General features: G+C 44.4%; 1 protein-coding gene across 11 annotated transcripts in view; it reads left to right on the plus strand.

The window, feature by feature from the left end:
• Positions 1-21,679, plus strand: part of PLEKHA7 (pleckstrin homology domain containing A7) — a 220,939-nt gene that overhangs the window by 124,406 nt on the left and 74,854 nt on the right. For all 11 annotated transcript variants that reach the window (XM_078433269.1, XM_078433268.1, XM_078433272.1 and 8 more), the window contains 3 exons: positions 5,132-5,215; positions 19,105-19,216; positions 19,952-20,056. In XM_078433269.1, the coding sequence (XP_078289395.1) occupies positions 5,132-5,215; positions 19,105-19,216; positions 19,952-20,056 (301 nt within the window). The remainder of the gene's footprint in view (positions 1-5,131; positions 5,216-19,104; positions 19,217-19,951; positions 20,057-21,679) is intronic.

Here is a 21,679-nt window from a genome sequence, read left to right on the forward strand (position 1 = left end):
AGAGTGCATGCATGTGAGTGGGGGAGGGGCAGAGAGAGAGGGAGAATCCCAAGGAGGCTCTGCACTATCACTGTAGAGCCAGAGCCTGATATGGGGCTCAAATTCACCAAACCATGAGATCATAACCTGAGCAGAAATCAAGAGTCGGACAGTTAACTGACTGAGGCACCCCATTTTATTTAAAATTGGTGCAAGGATTTCTGAATCAGGTGTTGCCGGGGCCTGCTTCACATCCTTCTCTAGATGCTCATGCCTTAATTCTGCTTTTTTGTGAAGATCTGAATGTTTTCTGCCAGAGAGAGTCCTAGGATTCCCAAAGACTTGCTTCAAACCAAGAGCTGGGAATTTGGAAGCTGGAGTGGTTGGGAGGGGTGAAAGTGTGCAGGCAGTATACACAATCACAGGGCCAAGGAGCAACCTGTCCTGATGGCTTTGACCGCTTCACATTTGGCTTATTAGAATTCACGAGGCTCTGAACTCAATGCCAGCTTACCCCAGACACCAGAACACAGGACACTCTGGCCGGCCGCCAGGGCAGAGTAAGAAAATCTTTGTAGGTGTAGAGACTTTTCCCCCCTTTTTTTAACCTTTATACTATGCTCATTAAATCTACTAATCTCTGGGTAGCCCCATGCTCAGTTTGGAGATGGGGCTAATACCTTAACACTAATAAACTGAGATGATATATTCACTCTGACAGTGAAAGCATTTTAATCATGTGTATTAGGAGCCTTAAAAAATGACCATGCCCTTTGATTAAGTAATTTTACCTGTGGAACCTTAACCCAAGGAAATAATTTGAATTGCAGGAAAAGCCTGTAATAAAAGATGTATAGTGCACCTAATATGTCCAGCAGTAGAAGAAGGTAAATCTTTCTAGAATGTAAGCACCATGGGGGGAAGGGCTTTTTGTTCACTCCATCTCCAGCACTTAAAGCAGTGTCTGGCACACAGATGGCCAATGAACATTTTTTAATGGTTATAGAAAAAAAATTTACATCCATATGATGAAACTATTTTACAGGTTTAACCTATCTGGAAGTAGAGCATTCCTATGAAACTGTGTGTGTGTGTGTGTGTGTGTGTGTGTGTGTATTTGTCAAATTGGTTTCCATACAGCACCCAGTGCTCATCCCAACAGGTGCCCTCCTCAATGCCCATCACCCACTTTCCCCTCTCCCCCACTCCTCCATCAACCCTCAGCTTGTTCTCAGTATTTTAGAGTCCCTTATGGTTTGCCTCCTTCCCTCTCTGTAACTTTTTCCCCCCCTTCCCCTCCCCCCCACCCAGTCTTCTGTTTCTCAGGATGAGTGAGATGAGTTTCACATATGAGTGAAAACATATGGTATCTGTCTTTCTCTGTATGGCTTATTTCACTTAGCATAACACTCTCCAGTTCCATCCACGTTGCTACAGAGGGCCATATTTCATTCTTTCTCATCGCCACGTAATACTCCATTGTGTATATAAACCACAATTTCTTTTTTTTTTCAATATATGAAGTTTATTGTCAAATAAACATACAACACCCAGTGCTCATCCCAAAAGGTGCCGTCCTCAATACCCATCACCCATCCTTCCCTCCCTCCCACCCCCCATCAACCCTCAGTTTGTTCTCAGTTTTTAAGAGTCTCTTATGCTTTGGCTCTCTCCCACTCTAACCTCTTTTTTTTTTTTTCTCCTTCCCCTCCCCCATGGGTTTCTGTTAAGTTTCTCAGGATCCACATAAGAGTGAAAACATATAGTATCTGTCTTTCTCTGTATGGCTTATTTCACTTAGCATCACACTCTCCAGTTCCATCCATGTTGCTACAAAGGGCCATATTTCATTCTTTCTCATTGCCACATAGTACTGCATTGTATATAGAAACCACACTTTTTTTAAAATTTTTTTTTAATGTTTATTTATTTTTGAGACAGAGAGAGACAGAGCATGAATGGGGGAGGGGCAGAGAGAGAGAGAGACACAGGATCGGAAGCAGGCTCCAGGCTCTGAGCCATCAGCCCAGAGCCCGACGTGGGGCTCGAACTCACGAACCGTGAGATCGTGACCTGAGCTGAAGTCGGACGCTCAACCTACTGAGCCACCCAGGCACCCCAAACCACAATTTCTTTATCCATTCATCAGTTGATGGACATTTAGGCTCTTTCCATAATTTGGCTATTGTTGAGAGTGCTGCTATAAACATCGGGGTACAAGTGCCCCTATGCATCAGTACTCCTGTATCTCTTGGGTAAATTCCTAGCAGTGCTATTGCTTGGTCATAGGGTAGGTCTATTTTTGATTTTTTTGAGGAACCTCCACACTGTTTTCCAGAGCGGCTGTACCAGTTTGCATTCCCATCAACAGTGCAAGAGGGTTCCCTTTTCTCCACATCCTCTCCAGCATCTATAGTCTCCTGATTTGTTCATTTTGGCCACGCTGACTGGCGTGAGATGATATCTGAGTGTGGTTTTGATTTGTATTTCCCTGATGAGGAGCGACGTTGAGCATCTTTTCATGTGCCTGTTGGCCATCTGGATGTCTTCTTTAGAGAAGTGTCTATTCATGTCTTCTGCCCATTTCTTCACTGGATTATTTGTTTTTCGGGTGTGGCGTTCGGTGAGCTCTTTATAGATTTTGGATACTAGCCCTTTGTCCGATATGTCATTTGCAAATATCTTTTCCCATTCCATTGGTTGCCTTTTAGTTTTGTTGATTATTTCCTTTGCTGTGCAGAAGCTTTTTATCTTCATGAGGTCCCAATAGTTCATTTTTGCTTTTAATTCCCTTGCCTTTGGGGATGTGTCAAGTAAGAAATTGCTACGGCTGAGGTCAGAGAGGTCTTTTCCTGCTTTCTCCTCTAGGGTTTTGATGGTTTCCTGTCTCACATTCAGGTCCTTTATCCATTTTGAGCTAATTTTTGTGAATGGTGTAAGAAAGTGGTCTAGTTTCATCCTTCTGCATGTTGCTGTCAGTTCTCCCAGCACCATTTGTTAAAGAGACTGTCTTTTTCCATTGGATATTCTTTTCTGCTTTGTCAAAGATTAGTTGGCCATACTTTTGTGGGTCTAGTTCTGGGGTTTCTATTCTATTCCATTGGTCTATGTGTCTGTTTTTGTGCCAATACCATACTGTCTTGATGATTACCGCTTTGTAAGGCTAAAGTCTGGGATTGTGATGCCTCCCGCTTTGCTTTTCTTCTTCAATATTACTTTGGCTATTGGAGGTCTTTTGTGGTTCCATGCAAATTTTAGGATTGCTTATTCTAGCTTCAAGAAGAATGCTGGTGCAATTTTGATTGGGATTGCATTGAATGTGTAGATTGGGTTGTATTGACATTTTAATAATATTTATTCTCCCAATCCATGAGCATGGAATGTTTTTCCATTTCTTTGTATCTTCTTCAATTTCCTCCTATGAAACTTTTTGTAAGACATAATGGGTGTAAAGTAAAGCAGCAACTACTATAAATTATATGGAAAAAAATTTGAGCATTCCCAGATCCCCAAAATAACCTCTTAGGCTTTTCTTTCTTTCTTTCTTTTAATGTTTATTTATTCATTTTTGAGAAAAAGAGAGAGAAGGAGGGAGGGAGAAAAAACACAAGTGGGGGAGGGACAGAGAGAAAGAGACAGAATGTGAAGCAGGCTGCAGGCTCTGAGCTGTTAGCACAGAGCCCATCTCTGGGGCTTGAACTCACTCACCACAAAATCGTATCTGAGCCAAAGTCAGATGCTTAACTGACTGAGCCACCCAGTTTCCCTTTTTAGGCTCTTCTGATACCTTAGGACACACCTTGTTAATAGATGCACAAAATAAATCAAGATAAAACACAGATGCTCACAGACACAGTTCAGAGCTGTGGCAGTTTCATGCTGAGATGCTGAGTGTAGTTCCCAGATAGGGAGCTTGGTGGTGCCACTTGCTGCTCGGGTGTTTGCTGCCTTTGTGAGGGCTCCCTGCAAAACAAACACTGAATGCTACTTTTGCTTTTCAGCCTTTTTTTTTTTTTTTTTTTTGGAAAAGCAAAAATTCTTCTCATATTTCTTTCTGTTAGCGAAAACAGGTACAGTGTAGGTCTTTCCTAAGTGAAGTGGTATAACATGAACTTTCAAAAAGCAGGGGACACCTGGACTCAGCTATTTCAAATGAAGACGTCTTAAGGACATAGGAAATTTCTATGTTAATAGGATGTGAGCAAAGCAGGATACAGATTTCTAAATACAGCAAACTCACAATTTATTTTGTAATAGAAAAAAACTAGGGAAGGAGAAGATAGCCGGGTTTATCTCTAGGTTGGTGAGATCATGGATGGCATTTTTTCTTTTTATATTTCTAAAATTTCTAAAAGAACAGTGATGTTTTGATTAGGGAAACTTTTAAAAGTAAATCATATTCTTTGAAAAAGCAGGACGTTGGGTTAGTTTATTCATTGAGCAAACAGCAGACTCTAGAGCCAGCTCCTCCTCCCTTACAAAGAACCAGGCAGCCTTTGTGAATACACAAAACACCTACACACTTTGGTTGTGACTGTCAGCCTGGTGTGGAAGCTGATCCCTCCTAACTTCAAAAGAGTGATAGAAACTCTGCAGTGTTGAAAATTGTGCAGGCCATGTTGCAGAGACATGCCCATGCATTTATATCCTATCATTGAGGTGAAGGCATTTTATATTAGGGAGAAGAATTTTAAGAAGATAGTTTTTCTGGGTGGGTGGTTAATTCTTGGAATTCTTTCCCTGGTTGATGGTTTCGGGAAGCTGTTGAAGTACTGTCTGCTTTCCTTCATTCTTGTTTTAGCTCGTGCCATCTAAAAGTAACTTTTTGCTCAACAGTTCGGTTTGTTGGAGTACGTACTTCGGGGAATGTCTCTCGAAAATGCAGTGTTCTCTTGGAACCAAGACTTTCCTAGAGCTAAAATCCCTGCGTCTTAGGTGGGCTTTGACACCTGAGCTGGAAAAGTTCGTGTTTTTTTAATGCAGTGGAATTCTGAAAGATCAAATGCGTCTCAAAAGAAAGGCTCACTCTCTCAATCTGGGAGGAATCTGTAATGATCCAGGGGTCCTCAGACATTACTGACTTGTTGTTGTGTATGTAATCCTTTCCATTCACATGACTTCTCATTCATTATCTCTCTTTCTTTCTCTCTAGCCATAACCAACAGACCACAGCATTCAGGCACCCTGTGAGTGGGCAGTTTTCTCCAGAAAATAGCGAATTTATTCTTCAAGAAGAGTAAGTACTTCTGTATATTCTACTTTTCCAAGCAGAGTTTTGAGAGTTTAAAGGCATTTGCTCAAAACAAAGCTTGTTGGACTATTTTCTCGCCCAGATAGAGGGGCTTGGAGTGGGTTGGTTGATACGAGGTGGAATGCAAGAATTTTGTTTTTTAATCTCTGGATGTCTCTAAGTGGGAAGATGTGTAAGTGGGGAGATGATACGGGCTTGTGCCATGATTGGTACTGTCAGAGCCTGTTACAAACTCTTTTCCCCCTGAATAAACCCTCCCCCATCAAGTATCCTCTAACATACTACTGTGCTCTGAGAGGACCCACTCATCTAGAGTGAAGTTGCCTTAAATACAGCCTCACACCAAGCTGAACCAGCCTCCCATAGACACCTCAAATAAGAGTCCAAAGCCAGGGCTTAGAAGGGAGGAGGGCTGTGGCATCCATTGTCCCTGAACATCTGGAGTTCTTTCTGCTTGCTTTTTCCAACGTGGGGACTTTCTTGCTCCTCAGTCCTATTTCAGCAGGGCCCCAGGGTGTTCTGAGGTAGGTTCTACCACCCAGGGCTTGTCTACTTAAAAACACATGTACAGCCCAAGCAAGATGTGTTCTTCTCCCAAAAAATGAAGGAAGAGCAATGTATGCAAGTGGCTTTGTTCCCTTCTGCTCATTTGAGACCATTCTGTTTGAAGAAAATGATACTGTTTGAGAAATTCATAGAGATGTTCGCTTCCCCCCTTTATATTATTTTTCTGTTCAATCTCTAGACCAACTATGATCTTAAATTATCAGTATTTTTACAGCATTTCCCTCCCTCAGTACTTACACCTTTAAACTTTGGGTTATGGAAAATTTCAAGCCTATGCAAAAGGAGAGAGAGTATTATCTCCCATCTTCAATTTTCAAAACATGGCTGATTTTATTTATTTCATCTATAGCCTCCCCCTCACTACCTGGATTATTTTGAAGCAAATTTCAAACACATCATTTAATTCCTTCAGTATTTTCAGCTTAGAGTCATTATCTTACAGAAGTTTTAAAACTAGAAATCTGTAATTATGATACGACATTCCTTACATGTGTACTCTGTGCTGAGGGTTTTACATATTTAACACAATAGTCCTGAGAAGTAGACCATCATCATTGTTTTAAAGATGAAGATGCCAAGACTCAAAGAAGTTAAGTCACTTGCTCAAAGTTGCATGACTGGAAGTAGAAAGAGCTAGGATGTCACCCCCGTTTGATCTCTTTAGTCAGGGCTAACCCTTGGTACTAGTCAGAGGCTACTTACTAAATTATTATTATCATTATTTTAAGCAGACTTCATGCCCAGTGGGGAGCCCAATGTGGGCCTTGAACTCATGACCCAGAGATCAAGACCTGAGCTGAAATCAAGAGTTGGATGCTGAACCGACTGAGCACTCCAGGCGCCCCTACTTGCTAAATTATTTTGATGCTGGTGGCCCATGGGTCCTGATGGCCAGTCTGGAGTTGGCGTCTGACTTTGAAAGCATTAATACTATTAGTGGATGGAAGATAAAGATGGTCTTGTCTCCGGCATCGAGATAGAACTGCTATGTAAAGACAGAACCAGAATGTGGATTCTCCACATTCCAATTCAGAATGAGTTTGTTTATAGAATCCTGAAGGTCAGAAGCTCTTGGGAGGTCAGCTCAGCCCCCTTCCTTAGGCATCCTAGAGACACAGGTGCTTGTCATTTTTAAAGGTCTGGATGGAGAGTCCATTAGAACACCTAACTTGGGAAGTTACCAACTTTAATAAAGCTTCTGGAGGAATGCAGACTTCCCATCACTAAACACCCTTGCCCCCCTCCCCCCCCACTTCCTTTTCCTCACTGTTACAATTTTGTCCACTTTTGAGATGGTAGTCTCTTTTCTCCTCCCAAAATATCTCTGTAGCTAATCTCAATTCCATACACTTTTCAAGGAAAAGATACTCATTTTTTTTAAGGGTCACTTTCCCCCTCTATAGATAGCATTTTCTGGATGTCCTAAGGACTGCTTGCTTGTCTTAAATGGTGGGTGCAATGTCGGGGCGGCCAGACGTTCCTGGAAGCAGGCACAATGGGCTTTAGGCATTGAGAAGAAGCCAGGATTCCTATGAACCGATGTGGTGATTCCTACACTTATTAAATACTTACTAAGTGCCTATATTGTGTCAGAGGCTGTGACAGACTGCAGTTACAGCGGCAAGCAAGACAAATGTGGTCCTGTTTGTGAAGAGCTTATGGTTGAGTAGGGAAGATAATTAAACAAGAGCTTACAAATGTGATAAATGTTCATGGTAGAAAAAACATAGGGTTCAATGGGAGTTGATAAAAGAGGGTTCTAACCTGGTTTAGAGATTGTGGGAGGCCTCTTCATCCTGGGAAGGGATGTTGTTTAAATTGTCTCAGTTGTCCAGTCACGGTGCCCCCACCTGAGCAAAGACCTGGGTGGGAGGGGGTAGAGTGTGGAGGATCTATACTAGTTGAGTTAGAAAGAAAAATGAAGCACACCAGATGGATTCTGGAGATACTTGGGAGGTAAAATTGACCGGACTTGGTGATTGATTGACTGTGTTGGGGATGAAAGAAAGGGAAGACTTTCCTGAGGTGTCTGGTCCTAAATTGGAGGAAGGGGGGATTTAGATAAGTGTAGATAAGTGTGCACGTGCGTGCCATCAGTCACAGCTGAGGGAAGGGTGATGAGCTTTGGTGGGGTCGGAGGGCAAGAGGGACTGACTTTTAGCAGGGGTTTATGAAGGGGAGTGTGGAGATAAGGTGGGAGAGGGAGTTGCAGCAAAGTATCTAAATTGCCTCCTCCTGAGATACACCCAGATTTACCCTCTGGTGGAGCTCTCAAGGGTGAGTGAGGCACAATTTCACCTCACAGAAACCCAGTTTTAAAGATGCCAACAAATAAGATTCCTGATTTGTTCCCTTAGGGGAGCTTAATTTTGTTGTGTAGTGTGTTATGTGGTGAAGAAAAAAGACTGAGATGACCATTTGTGTGTCCTTTACACATCAGCTCTCAGATTAATGTGGATGGAAAAAGGAAAACTGGCTCTTTTCTTTTTCTTCTTGAAAGAGTGTCTGTTAAGGCGTCATTGACTCCTTTCACCAGAGCCTCCACTCTGGGTTCTTTTTTTTTTTTTTTTTTTTTAAATGTTTATTTATTTTGAGAGAGAGAGAGAGTGAGCATGTGAGCAGAGGAGGGGCAGAAAGAGAGGGAGAGAGAGAATCCTAAGCAGGCTCCACGCTGCCAGTGTGGAACCCAATGCAGGGCTTGATCCCATGACACTGGGATCATGACGTGAGCCAATATCAAGAGTCAGATGCTTAACTAAGCCACTTAGGTACCCCCCCCCCACCCCCCACCAACTCTGGCTTCTTGAATTGAATTGAATCCTTCCAGAGCAGTGGTTTTCAGGGTGGTCTCTCCACCAGCATCACCTGGGAACTTGTTAGAGATGCAAATTCTTGAGCGCCACTCCACACCTACTAAATCAGAGTCTCTGGAGGTAGCACTCCATAACCTGTATTTTAGCAGGCCTTCAGGTGCTTCTGATTCAGGTAAAAGTTTAAGAACCACTGAACAACTTGCTAATCCCTCCTAAATTACTCCCAGATTCTTCCTTTCATCCTTAAATCTCCTCCAGATACCTGTCATTCTCTGGGCCGTGGTGACAATATTAGATGGATTTTAGTCAAATAATTCTGGGCTCCTTCTTGTATGGGAAGAAAAACAAACAGGTCCCCATGGTAGCTTCCTTTAGAGCATTACTGTGTGAACAGGTAACACCTCTCCTCCAGTGTTGGCAGGTGGGGTTTACCAAAGCTGCTTGGTGTAACAGGTGCATGCCCATCAAAAGATGATTTCCCGCCTTACATATTGGAAGCAGGGAGAAGAGAAATAATGTGAAAGCTATGATCAGTGGATCCAGAGGGCATGAGCTCTGAGCATTCTAGTTTCTGTGTCAGTAATACAGGATAGGCTAGGGTCTGCTGTGGTAACAACAACAAACAATCTCAGTGATGTGAAACAATTAAGGTTTATTTCTCGCTTGTGCTCCATGTCCATCACAGGTCCCCTGAGGGATTCTGCTCTGTCATCTTTACCAAGGGAAGCTCCATCTCTGTGCTTCCATGATTGGCAAAGGCAAGAAGAGGGGAACTTGGTGAATTGTGCACTGCTCTTTCACATTTCATTGGCTAAAGCAAGTCAAATGGCCACTTTAAGGGGCCAAGAAAGTACATTTCTATCATGTACCTGGGAAGAGTATCAGAAATATTTCTTGGCCATCATAATGACTACACTTAATGATCCACAGTTCGGATTTATTAAGGGAGTCAAGACCTTTTGAGTCTGTCACTGACAAGCTTAAAATTTTGCTGCATGATTAGAGGGTTTGATTTCTCATTTCACCTTTTCTGTTCTTTGTCAGAACCCCCAAGGCAGGTGGGTATCAGCCAACAGGTCCTACAGGCTTGTTCCCCAGGGGACACTTCTATACACCAAAGCCACCAAGCACATGGAAATCTCACTTGGAAGAGCTAATATGAGCTCAGGCTGCATTAATAAAAGTACAATATGTAGAGAAAGGAAGACAATACTTTTGGTATACTATGGTGATTGTGGACTACTTCACTCATTCATTCCAAGTTTATGGAGCATCAAAGACATGCCAAGCCCCAAACATTTTGATCTGGGTACTAAATTTTAAGAGGGATGTTGAACAATTGAGATTGCCCTGGGGATGGGGACCATTATGGTGAGGGGTCTGGAAACCCTGTCCTGTGACCTCTCATATTTAGTCTGCATGAGAGAAGATGAAGGAGGATGTACTGTAAGTCTTCAAGAAGGGCTGGCACGCAGAAGTGAGGTCCATTTGTTGCACGGCTGCCGAGGCAGGCATCAGGTCAATGAGAAGAATTATAGGCGGGCAAATTTTAGCTCAGTTCATAATTTTCTAAGAAAGAGATTTTTCAACATCCCTTGTTTCAGGATCTAGAGTTTCATCTTTAACTTTAAATGAGATAAGCTACCTCCTAGAATAAGACTTGACTTTTTCCATTAATAATAATATTGTTATTATTTTTACAACGAACACTTAGAGCCCTTATTATTTACTGCCAGGTACATTTCTAAGTACATTTCCCCAACAGCCCTTATTATTTATTGCTAGGTACATTTCTTTCTTTTTTTTTTTTTTTAATATATGAAATTTATTGTCAAATTGGTTTCCATACAACACCTAGTGCTCATCCCAAAAGATGCCCTCTTCAATACCCATCACCCACCCTCCCCTCCCTCCCACCCCCCATCAGCCCTCAGTTTGTTCTCAGTTTTTTTGGGGGGGGGTATTGACCTATATATATATTTTTTTATTATTTTTTTCTTTGTTCATGAGTTTCATTTATTTATTTATTTATTTTGTTAATATATGAAATTTATTGTCAAATTGGTTTCCATACAACACCTAGTGCTCATCCCAAAAGATGCCCTCTTCAATACCCATCACCCACCCTCCCCTCCCTCTCACCCCCCATCAACCCTCAGTTTGTTCTCAGTTTTTTTGGGGGGGGGGTATTGACCTATATACATATTTTTTTATTATTTTTTTCTTTGTTCATGAGTTTCATTTATTTATTTATTTATTTTGTTAATATATGAAATTTATTGTCAAATTGGTTTCCATACAACACCCAGTGCTCATCCCAAAAGATGCCCTCTTCAATGCCCGTCACCTACCCTTCCCTCCCTCCCCCCCCATCAACTCTCAGTTTGTTCTCAGTTTTTATGAGTCTCTTATGCTTTGGCTCTCTCCCACTCTAATCTCTCTTTTTTTTTTTTTTTTCTACCCCTCCCCCATGGGTTTCTGTTAAGTTTCTCAGGATCCACATAAGAGTGAAAACATATGGTATCTGTCTTTCTCTGTATGGCTTATTTCACTTAGCATCACACTCTCCATTTCCATCCATGTTGCTACAAAGGGCCAGATTTCATTCTTTCTCATTGCCACGTAGTACTCCATTGTGTATATAAACCACAATTTCTTTATCCATTCATCAGTTGATGGACATTTAGGCTCTTTCCATAATTTGGCTATTGTTGAGAGTGCTGCTATAAACATTGGGGTACAGGTACCCCTATGCATCAGTACTCCTGTATCCCTTGGGTAAATTCCTAGCAGTGCTACTGCTGGGTCATAAGGTAGGTCTATTTTTGATTTTTTGAGGAACCTTCACACTGTTTTCCAGAGTGGCTGCATTGCCAGGTACATTTCTAAGTACATTTCCACAACAGTCTTATGAGGAAGATACCATTATAGTCATGGATACTGAGGCACAGAGAGGTTAAGAGTCTTGCCAAAAGTCACACAGCTAGTAAGTGGCAGTTAGGATTTGAATCCAAATAGTTTGGCCCCAGATACTGTGCCTCCAACGACTCCAATACTGCCTCTCATTTGAGTGGTTTTCAAGAGATAGTCCTCTTCCTTGGTTGTACTTAAGTGTTGGTATGCCAAATAGACTAGAGATTTTAATTGTATCTGCAGTAATGACATTTGATCTTATAACTTCATGCTTGCTTGAAAGATGCCAGGCCTCCTTAGTAGTCTTTTCTCCAGAAAATGTTCTCAAGCCTTTCTACAGGGCCTCATTTCCAGTGATTGGAGCATTTGAGCTCCTCCTCTTCAGTCTCTTTTCCTGATTCTCTGTGGTTTTCTTGAATTGGAGCTTGTGGTTGGCCTTTGTGGCTTCACGGGACACAGGCGGGAGCCCTCCTAAAGAGATAGCCTTGGCACAAGGAACTTCCAGGCTGCGGTTCTGGTGGTTGGTGCTATGCACAGGAGCGTTTTCTCCTCAGAGCCGGGCTGTCCAGGAAGCCGCTGACAGCCGCCTCCGCAGCTCTTGGGGAAGAGGAGAGAAGCATTCCGGAGCCGTGACGCTGGCAGCTGACTGACAGCAGGCTGTGTACACTGATCCCCAGGCTCTGTCAAGCGTTTGATGTTGAGGTGGGGCCTAGTTGAGAGAGAGTATGTGCTCTGGAAGTTCAGAAGCCTGCTGCCACGCTCAGAAGCCAGCTGTAAGGCACCCAAAATCTCCCAGATTCCTTAACCCCAAGGGGACCCGTGCCTGGCCTGCTTCTCCTGGCATCCTAGTGAGGTTAGCTTGTTCCTTCTGTTGGAGTCTGAGCAGCCCCCTGTTTTCTCATTGGATTGTTTGGAAAAGAAACCGTAAGTTGGAATTGCCTGGAATGTCATGAGTGGTGTTTGGGATACCACTCCAAAAGATATCTTGCTGAAGGTAAGAATTACCTTCAGCGGTTCATTTTGCAGTTGCAGGGCAAGACTCTTCAAGGCATGTGCAGACTGTGGGACTGGGGGTGGGCTATCTCCTGCTGCTAGGAGACGAGAGGCTGACTCCTGTTCCTCCTGCGGTTTCAAGTTGGTAAGAATTTGCAGTGAGAGATAAAGAGCACAGGATAAGGGTGGGGGCACACTACAACTCTGAGCTTGGAGGAGTCTGTCCTGTTGTTCATCTGCTGAGCCCTGGACTGTGTGGCTGATATAACCAGCACCTTGTCTCTCCAGAGTGGCAGTCTTGGGCTAGCTTTGCCTGTTGCATTTGGTTGCCATGGCAGCAGAAAAAAATGATGAAAAATGGAAACACCTGGCAAGCAGATGCAGAAACTTGACTGTTCAGTTTTCCTTCCTGGTCTAGGAGTCGGCATTTGTGACAGTCACAGATAGGGGAAGAGGTGGTGATGGCGTTCTTCATTCATTCAGACACCTGGTTTTTGACTTGGCTTTTGGTGTCGATGTTCCCAAGGGCATTAGCACCGGGGATGCAGTCATTACCAGGCAGCAATCACATCTCAGGCTCTGTCTGTACGGGATAAAAATGCTGCAGTGGTGGCTTGGCTGTGTGTGGAGGGTAAGCTGCTGCTTGCAAACAGTCATTTTGTTTCTTCCCGCGAGTACCCTTCCTGTCCTCCTCTTTTATTTCCCGAGTCTGGAAAGTGCCCAGATCTCCATTAGAAAAGGCTGTTTTCTAGTGAGGGTCGTGGCTGCCTGGTAAACCAAGAGAAGCTGATATAGGCTAGAGGAGGGCTTGCCAGTGTCTTGGGTTAGAATTGTAGTATCTCTGAAATAGCAAAGCAAAAGTGGAAGGAACAGTAGAGGTCAAGGTCTGGTTCTTCCCCAGCACAGATAGAAGCATGGAGCCTGGACAGTAGACAGCCCAAGAAACTGGTCCAAGGTCACACGGCTGAGCAGGACTCAGGCTGATTTCAGAACAGTGTTTGGGTTTGGGGATGGGGAGGGGAGCCCATGAGGCTCACTAGGTTATTTTCATGCCAGGTGAGGGGTGCTCTTTGGGCTGGTTTCCAGCTCCTGAGGTGGGGTGGGATGAGGGTGTGTTCCAGAGGGGAGTTGTGGGGAGGGGAAAGAACACAGAAAGCCATAGTTGAGTAACAAGGCCACAGTTGCTGAATGAAAACCCGTGTCAGACAGCCTCCCCCAGGGTGTTGGGAGTATACAGTGAGCGTTGGCGGTCTGTGTGTGTCTCTTTCTCTGAGAAGAGGGGGTGTGGAGGTGTCTGCCTGCTTGGGACAAGAACTTTCTTTTATTACTGCTTTTCATTGTGCATTGCTTTCCCCAAACCCCTTAGGTGGTGGGTGTGAGCACTTTAAAAAATTTGCTGGTTGTTAGTGAGTATGCCTCTTCTCATACACCCTGCTCTCATAGCACTAATTTTAGCTGAGCTCTCTGTGTGGAATACTTGAGGACAGAACATGAATTTGGGGACCTATTTTCCCCCCAAAGAATTGATGGGATACAAGTGACATCTAATAACATCTTCTCAATAAAGGATTCCCAATTCCCAATAGCTTTCTAACCTCCTGGGGAAAGAATAGGAGCCCAATTCCCCACAAGTTTATTGTACTTTAAAGGAGCCCCACGTGGATAAGGTGCTCATAGAGGTGTTTATAGGAAATGATTGTTTAGAAGTTAATTGTTTGGCACTTTGAATTTTCTGGAGAGAAGTGCCTTGGAAATAAAAATAGAATGTAGCTGAGATTTAAATTCTGGCGTGTCCACTGGTAAAGCCATGACGGTGCTTTTCATTTAGTGCTGCGTTCATAGTTTTTAAGATGTTCTTTCACTCCACACAACCACCTTGTGAGATGAGAGTAGTTTTCACCCTATTTTGTAAAAATGGAAACTGAGGCCCAGAGAAATGATGTGACTTGTGGAGGAGTGACTAAGCTGCGGAGCTTTGTTGAGACCCAATTATTCCGGGCTCCTGGGCTTTCCACCACTCCAGGATCCTCTTGGTTTGGGGATTGGTCCTTGGGGCTGAGAAGAGCAAAAGCCTGCTTCTGTCAGACCCTGGGACTTGCCATGGGATGGTGTCTCTTGTGAAGACCAGGTTTTGGAGTCCAGCTTCTGTCTTGGGCAAGCTATTAATCTGTCTTAGCCTCAGTTTACCTCACCTGCAAAATGGAGATGGTAAAACTGGCTTTTCAGGGTTAAGTGCAATAATGTATTCTAACTGCCTAGCACACAATAGGTGGTGGGCAAGTACAGCTCCGTCCCTCTGCTTGCTTGACTTTGTGTACTCACACTAAGGGTTGGTGATTCTTGGCTTGGTGACATACTTATTATGACAGCAATAGGGTAGAAAAGGGTCTTGCTGTGATCCCACTTCAGCTTGCTCCTATTCATAATATTAACCAAGAGGCAGCCAAGGATCCCACTAACCAAACTCACCTAAATTCAGACCCAACAGAAAAAAAAATTCTGAATTTATAACCTCCCTCTTACTACATCTGTCAGTGTTCTCTATGCATTTACTCCTGGATGTGCAGGTAGCAGAAGCAGTTCCTTTTATAGGGGGGAAATTGAGGGACCTAGAAAGTGATTTCCTGTCCAGGCTCACTTGACACATCCTTGAGGAAGTTTGGAGTAGAATGAAGTCACTTTCCTACTGGCTTTCTCCAGACTGATTTTTGTCTAGTCCTAACTTCTTTTTTTGTTCATTTCAGCTGAGAGGCAGTTAAGACTCTAGCTCACTGTTTTGAACTTCAGCCCACACCCCTCCAGCAAAATAATCAGCATTCATGTAGCCCAAGCCAAGGAAAGAGATGTCTTTGTTCAGATCGTTCCACTGTACTTTGGGAATCCAGATAGTACAGAAACCTGGCAAACAGGCTTTTAAGTTAATAGATTTTATTTAATGACACCAAGAGTCTGTCTTCCCATAGCGTGTGCAGGTTTTTCGGTCTCCTCTCTTGGGATCTGTGTGACTCATGTGCCTGAGGGCATGCTGTTAACTGAACCACCTTTCACAGCGGCTCAGCTCAGGGGCACAGGCTCTTCTCTGGGGGAGGGGACGGTTCTTGAGTGAAACCTGTCAGGAGATACCTCAGTCTGAGGAATTGAGGACAAGTCACTGTCTGCCCCACCAAGCTTTTAAGTGGGGAACACACCTATAAGATGATTCTTTTAGTCTCTCTCTTCAGGAGGCTATACACATAACACTATTTATATTCCCACTTCTCAAAACAGTGTGGTAAACAACCTCCAGAACTTTCCATCAGAGCCAGCTTTTCAGCCAAGTCAGAAAATTGTTTTTGAGACTTTTTTAAAAAGTTTATTTATTTTTAGAGGGGGTAGGGAGCAGGGGCAGAGAGAGAAGGAGAGAGAGAATCCCAAACAGGCTCTGTGCTGCCAGTGCAGAGCTTGATGCAGGGCTCAAACTCATGAACTGTGAGGTCATTACCTAAGTTGAAACCAAGTGTCAGACTAAGCCACCCAGGCACCCCAAGACTTTTTTATATCCTTGTTTTTGGGTACCAAATGGTGTCACACCCAAGCATGACCACCACCTGTTTTTTTTTTTCTTTTTTTCTTTTTTTTTTTTTTTTAACTAGTTGTAATTCCAGATAACATCTAGTTATTTCCAAAAGTCATATTCACCCTTGGAGGAGACCTGGGAGATCATTACCGACACTGAGGAGATTCAGAGGAACATCCTCTGAAGGCAGATCTTGCCACTTGACTGAGTGAGTAGCTGTGTGCACCTTGCTCTTTCAGAGAGCAAGGTCAGGGACTGCCAGCTAGAGATGGAGACTGTTGTTCCAGCTGGGAGCTGTCCCTGCCCATGGAGAGCCCTGATGAAGACACTGTTTATAGAGACAACATGGTTCCCTCTCTGGGGCAGATTTAGTTTGGGCTATTTCTCCTAATAAGCCAGCTTTCTCTGAGTGTGGCTGAGTAGAGGTCTCTATAGAATGAAGAATGGAATTGTCTTCATGCTTTTCCTCCTCCTCCTCTTGTACTCTGCCCCCCCGCCACCCCCCCCCCCCCCCCCACTGTGGTCCACTGTCCCTCACTAATGTTCAGTGTTGGGACCACAGCCAGTCCTTCTCCAGCTGAAATCTGTTCATAATTGGCTTCCTAGGTGGTGATTGTAACCCTTTCCTCATCCACCCAAGTCTGTAGGACAGCACTGTTGTCTGGAGGAGCTTCCTGGCCAGCCAGCATCCCCGGATGGGATTGGGGACATGAGACTAGAAAGCAGGAGGTGATTAGAGTCAGAGCTCAAGATTGTACAGAAGTTGTGCAAATGGCTGTCCATCCTGGATTTTCTGGACCAGTCACACATCCAGATAGTCTTTCCTTTGTCTCACAGAGGAGGAGCATATGCCTCTTGATCTCGGGGTTGTGAGTTCAAGCCTTATGTTGGGCATAGAGTTTATTTAAAAAGAAATAAAAATAAAGAAAAAATAAAATGATGTGGATGTTTTTAAAATAATGGAGAAAATGTTTACATTATGTTTTAAAAATCAAAATGCGAAATCATAAACACAGTGTGATCACAGTTATATAAAAAGAAAAAAACACTCTTTTCTCCCCTACCCCCCAAAACCCAGACATATAAAAAAGAATGGAAGTATATATACCAAGTGTTAAAAATGGTTTTCCTATGGGTAACCAGACTATGGTAATTTTTTTTCTTTTTGTTTAGCTTTTTTTCTTATATTTCCCAAATATTCTATAATAATCCTCTATCAGTATTTTAAGTGGGAGCAAATTAAACTTGATAAAATCTCAAACAAATATTGTTGGACTTTGTGTCCTGAATTCTGGCTCCAAGATACAACTGCCATAACTGATGCAACCTGAGAAGTCATCTTTGTCTCAACCTCTGGACATCTGAAAGTCAGGCAAGACTAGGTTCCAGGCCGACGTTTTGAGCATAGTTCTGCCTGGAGGCAGGGACTGGACAAGGCAGCCTCTCAGGGCCCTTCTCACCCCCGGTTGGCGATTATCTTTTTGCTGCATGCAGCCTCTGCCAGCAGTGAGCTGAGTGCGGTGACATTCTCTGAGTGGGGAGCAGTAACAAAAGTCTGGCTGAGATGGAGGCCGGGGGCGGGGAATCTGGGGTGAGTGCCTGAGCGGATAAGGAGCCAGTGATCTTTCTGCCTGGTGGGACTTGCACCCCCAGCTGCCAAGCATCCGGCAGAGCTCAGCCCTTTGGAAAGCCAGTCCCACTGCAGTGGTCCTGCCGCTGGCACAGTGTGGAGAGCACGGTGGTTACGGCTACTTCTGTGAACAAGTAGAGGTGCAGGGTTTCGGGGCTCTGTCTTGGGGCGCAGGAAGGATCACTTATCCTTCCAGCAGTAATGGTTTTGAAGGAGGCAGCACATCTCCAAGGTGGAAACTAGGACTTTGCCTGGTGGCACCTGTGTAAAAGTGAGCCTGGTGAACGGACACCCAGAGGGCTGCTTCCTCGCTGCATCCTGTCTGGATCCTCCTTCCCCTCAGGCTCCTAGCCCCGGCCTTCAACTCAGATTGTCTCCGCTCCTCAGGGAAGAGAGCCTCAGTTTACTGCAGCTGCCTGGGTCGTGTTGCCTGTAGAGAACCCAGCCACAGAACAATGAGACGTACGCTTTGAGGACGGCTTGCTGATCCTGGAGTTAGTAGAGTTTGGGAAGCAGGCATCAAGCTGTTTGAGGATAGGCATTGAATTTGTTGCAGGCATTTGCTGCTACCCGGGCTTTGAAAGACTCTGGCAAATGCTGGGGATCTGTGGAGGCAGGTGAGAAGGGTTCTCTGTAGTGCCTCTTGAATGTCATATGGAGATGTTCCCAGAGATCTGGCTCTCCCAGGGCAGGTAGAGCTTCTCGATGGGAAGCATGGTGTCACTCGGTGCTGTTGGGGATGCACTGAGGGGGATCTTCATTGGGGACCCAGGCATGTCTCATTGCTTCCTGTTTCCAGGCATGGCACAAGGGGTTAATATCCCTGATGGTTCTATTTTGGGGTAAAAGAGTGTTCCTAGAATAGGACTCTTTGTTGAGTGATCTATTTTGGGAGGCAAGCCCCACTGGCGTTTATGTAAGTGATTTTCTGTATGTATCTAGGGGTGTGGATGTGTGCGCAAGTGATTTCTTGTTACTAATTATAAACAGCTTCTTTTGGGAGCCAGGGAAATGGAGGGGTGTGTGTGCGCGTGTATGTAAGGAGTATGGGTTGTTTGTGTAAAAAGTGGTACAACTGTTGGTGCCCATCTGATGGGGCAGTTGCCACAGATAACCCGAGTAAGAGCGTAAATGTGGGGACCTTAGGACAGCAGGCAGGAATGATGGCCTTGGCCCCTTGGTGGGTTGTCAGGCCATGGAGGTGGACCATCTGTTATCCTCTAGACTCCCTGAAGCACATGGACATTGTGGTCTTCTGGATGCAGTCTAGACTCAGGTGGTCTCCAAAAGATCAGTCGTGGGTTGTCTGAGGCATATCAGCCAGTTCTTGTCTGTGATAAATCTCAGATTCCACTTTCAGTGCAGCCTGGTACTTACTGGACTTTCCTGTGTTTTCCCACAGGCCACATCCACATATGTCGAAGCAAGAGAGAAACCAAAGACCGTCCAGCATGGTCAGTGAAACATCCACAGCTGGAACCACGTCGACCGTGGAGGCCAAACCTGGCCCCAAGGTGAGCTCCTGGCCACTCATTCCTTCCTTCCACCCTTTACTATTTTGCAGATGCCCACTGACTGTCACTATTATTTTGAGGGAGGCTTGTAAGAAGTATCCTCCCCAAATGACAGATCAGGAAATGGAAACCAGTTGGGGTTATGTCACTTGTCCAAGAAAACAGGTGATTGCTGGCAGAACCAGGATTGACACCTAGGTCCCCGTGTGCATTCTTCATTTTTCTGGCTTGTCTTGGGAGGGCCATGCCTCTGTTCACAGGTGTGTTAGAGACTGCCTGGTGAGATTTGTGACAGGTGGTCCTGAGGAAAGGTGAGATGTGGGAGCATTGAGGAACAGGGAAGAGAACAGGCATTGCAGAGAAGGGGTGAGTGCTAAGGACTGCACCCAGATAGGAAGGGGTAGATGTCTGGAAATTGGCAAAATTTGTGACTGAAAAGTAGCTTTGCTCCAGAAAGACTAGGACATATTAGGACCAATAGCTGCTGGTGAAAGTTGACTGAAAAATCCCTTTAAATGTTTTTTCTCTGTGAGCCGGATGGGAAGCTTGCTAGGGCCTGGATTCGCCTTTTAATTGAAATGCTGTGGCCATGTGCCCACCTATTCCAGTCTCTTTCGATCAAGGTGCTGCTGCTTGGAGTAAGGCGGAGGAGCCCGCAGCTCTCTTATCATGCAGGTGCTTTTTGTGACTCCATAATTTCCCCTGCTGCTAGAATTCAAGTCTGCTTTTTCCTAGATCATGAAGTCCAGCAGTAAAGTCCACAGCTTTGGGAAGAGGGACCAGGCCATCCGGAGGAACCCCAATGTTCCAGTGGTGGTGAGGGGGTGGCTGCACAAGCAGGTGAGGAGACTGGGAAGGGAGAGTGAGGGAGGGGAATGACTCTTGCTGATTGTCTTCCTTATCTTGGCCCCTGGGAGCTGCAAATAGACTCCTAATAAGCTCTCTCTTCCTGAGTTCATCTGAAGCAGGTTTGTCTGCTCAGTGGTTACACCTTGCCTCCCCAAACCCACTTGACCACATGGGCCCCCAGTGCTACTGGCTGCCCTGGGACCCAAGCACTAGTGTGGGTGGGTCACACAAATCTAGCCTTCCTGCCAATCCCCTGCCGGCACTTGCCTTTGTTATCATTTGGCTGAAAAACCCCATCTTTTCCTCTCCCTTAGTCTAGCATACATATCTAGCTCCCCTAGCCCCTCAGATTCCAAATCAGCCAAATCCAGCTCATTGCCTCCTCACCCCAAAACAGACACATCTCTCACCTGTCCTATTATTGCCCTCAGTCTCTCACATATCATACCATCCGAAAAACACACATCAAACACCAAGGGGAATGATGTGGATTTTTACTAAAGGCTCTACAAGAAGACAGAGGAGGGCATTATGTTGCACGCCACACAGAAGAAATCCCTAGAAGTCCCCTTGAAATCTATCTCCCTCAGTCTCCCCTTGGTAACTCCCATAGCTCTCCAGCCTCCTCTGTCAGACACTGTGCTGACACCTCTCTCAATGGTACCCTTTCCCCTCATGGCTGTGTCTCTTTCCTTGCCTCTCTGCCCATCTCTTTTACCTGAGTAACCTGGCTTTCCCATCTGCATCCTCATCCCCATTGAACAAAAGCATGCTCCTTTGAAATGTGGAGGGAGAGGGAAAGGGCTATAAGTAATTCTTCTCCCCAGCCCCCACTGTGGCTGTGCTGGAACTCTAACAGCGACCTGTGTGGAGTACTATGGACACACAGCACAGAGAATGTAGCTCTCTTTGGGGGGAGTCCTGAAAGGCTTCCCAGAGGAGGTGACATTTGCACTAGGTGTGGAAGGATGGAGAGGAGTTTTCCAAATAAAGCAAGATCTTAGAGATAATGTGGTTAGTGCAGAACATATAACCAAGAAATGTATGAATTCAGCAAGTTAAATTTGTTTTTAGCACTTTAGTAAGTAGAGAATGAACAAACTTCATCTTGTGCTTAGGTTTAGAAACTGTAATAACTTTGTTATTTTTTTAAAGTTTAAACTTGTTGAAAACTTTTGCAGAAGGAAAACAGTTTTAACAGCTAAAAGCAAGTTCTGGAATTTTCCTAGATTTGGGAGAAAACGGACCTTGCAACACTACTATTTTCCTGCTCTGGCCTAGTTTTTTTAGAATTTTCACAATCACCTAAAATATTTTTAATAAATGTATTTTTATTTTATTTTAAAGTTTATTTTGAGAGAGAGAGAGGGCATGAGAATGTGTGTGAGTAGGGGCGGGGCAGAGAGGGAGACAAAATCCCAAGAGAATCTCTGTGCTATCAGTGCAGATCCTGATACAGGGCTCAAACCCATGAACTGTGAGATCATGACCTGAGCCGAAACCAAGAGTCAGATGCTTAACCAACTGAGCCACCCAGGCGCCCCTTGATTTAGATTTTAGATGAGTAAAAATAGATTCACAGTATGAGACGATTAGATAGCAAGATAATCCAAG

The sequence above is a fragment of the Panthera onca genome, chromosome D1 (assembly GCF_046562875.1).
Source record: "Panthera onca isolate mPanOnc1 chromosome D1, mPanOnc1 haplotype 2, whole genome shotgun sequence".
Taxonomy (NCBI): domain Eukaryota; kingdom Metazoa; phylum Chordata; class Mammalia; order Carnivora; family Felidae; genus Panthera; species Panthera onca.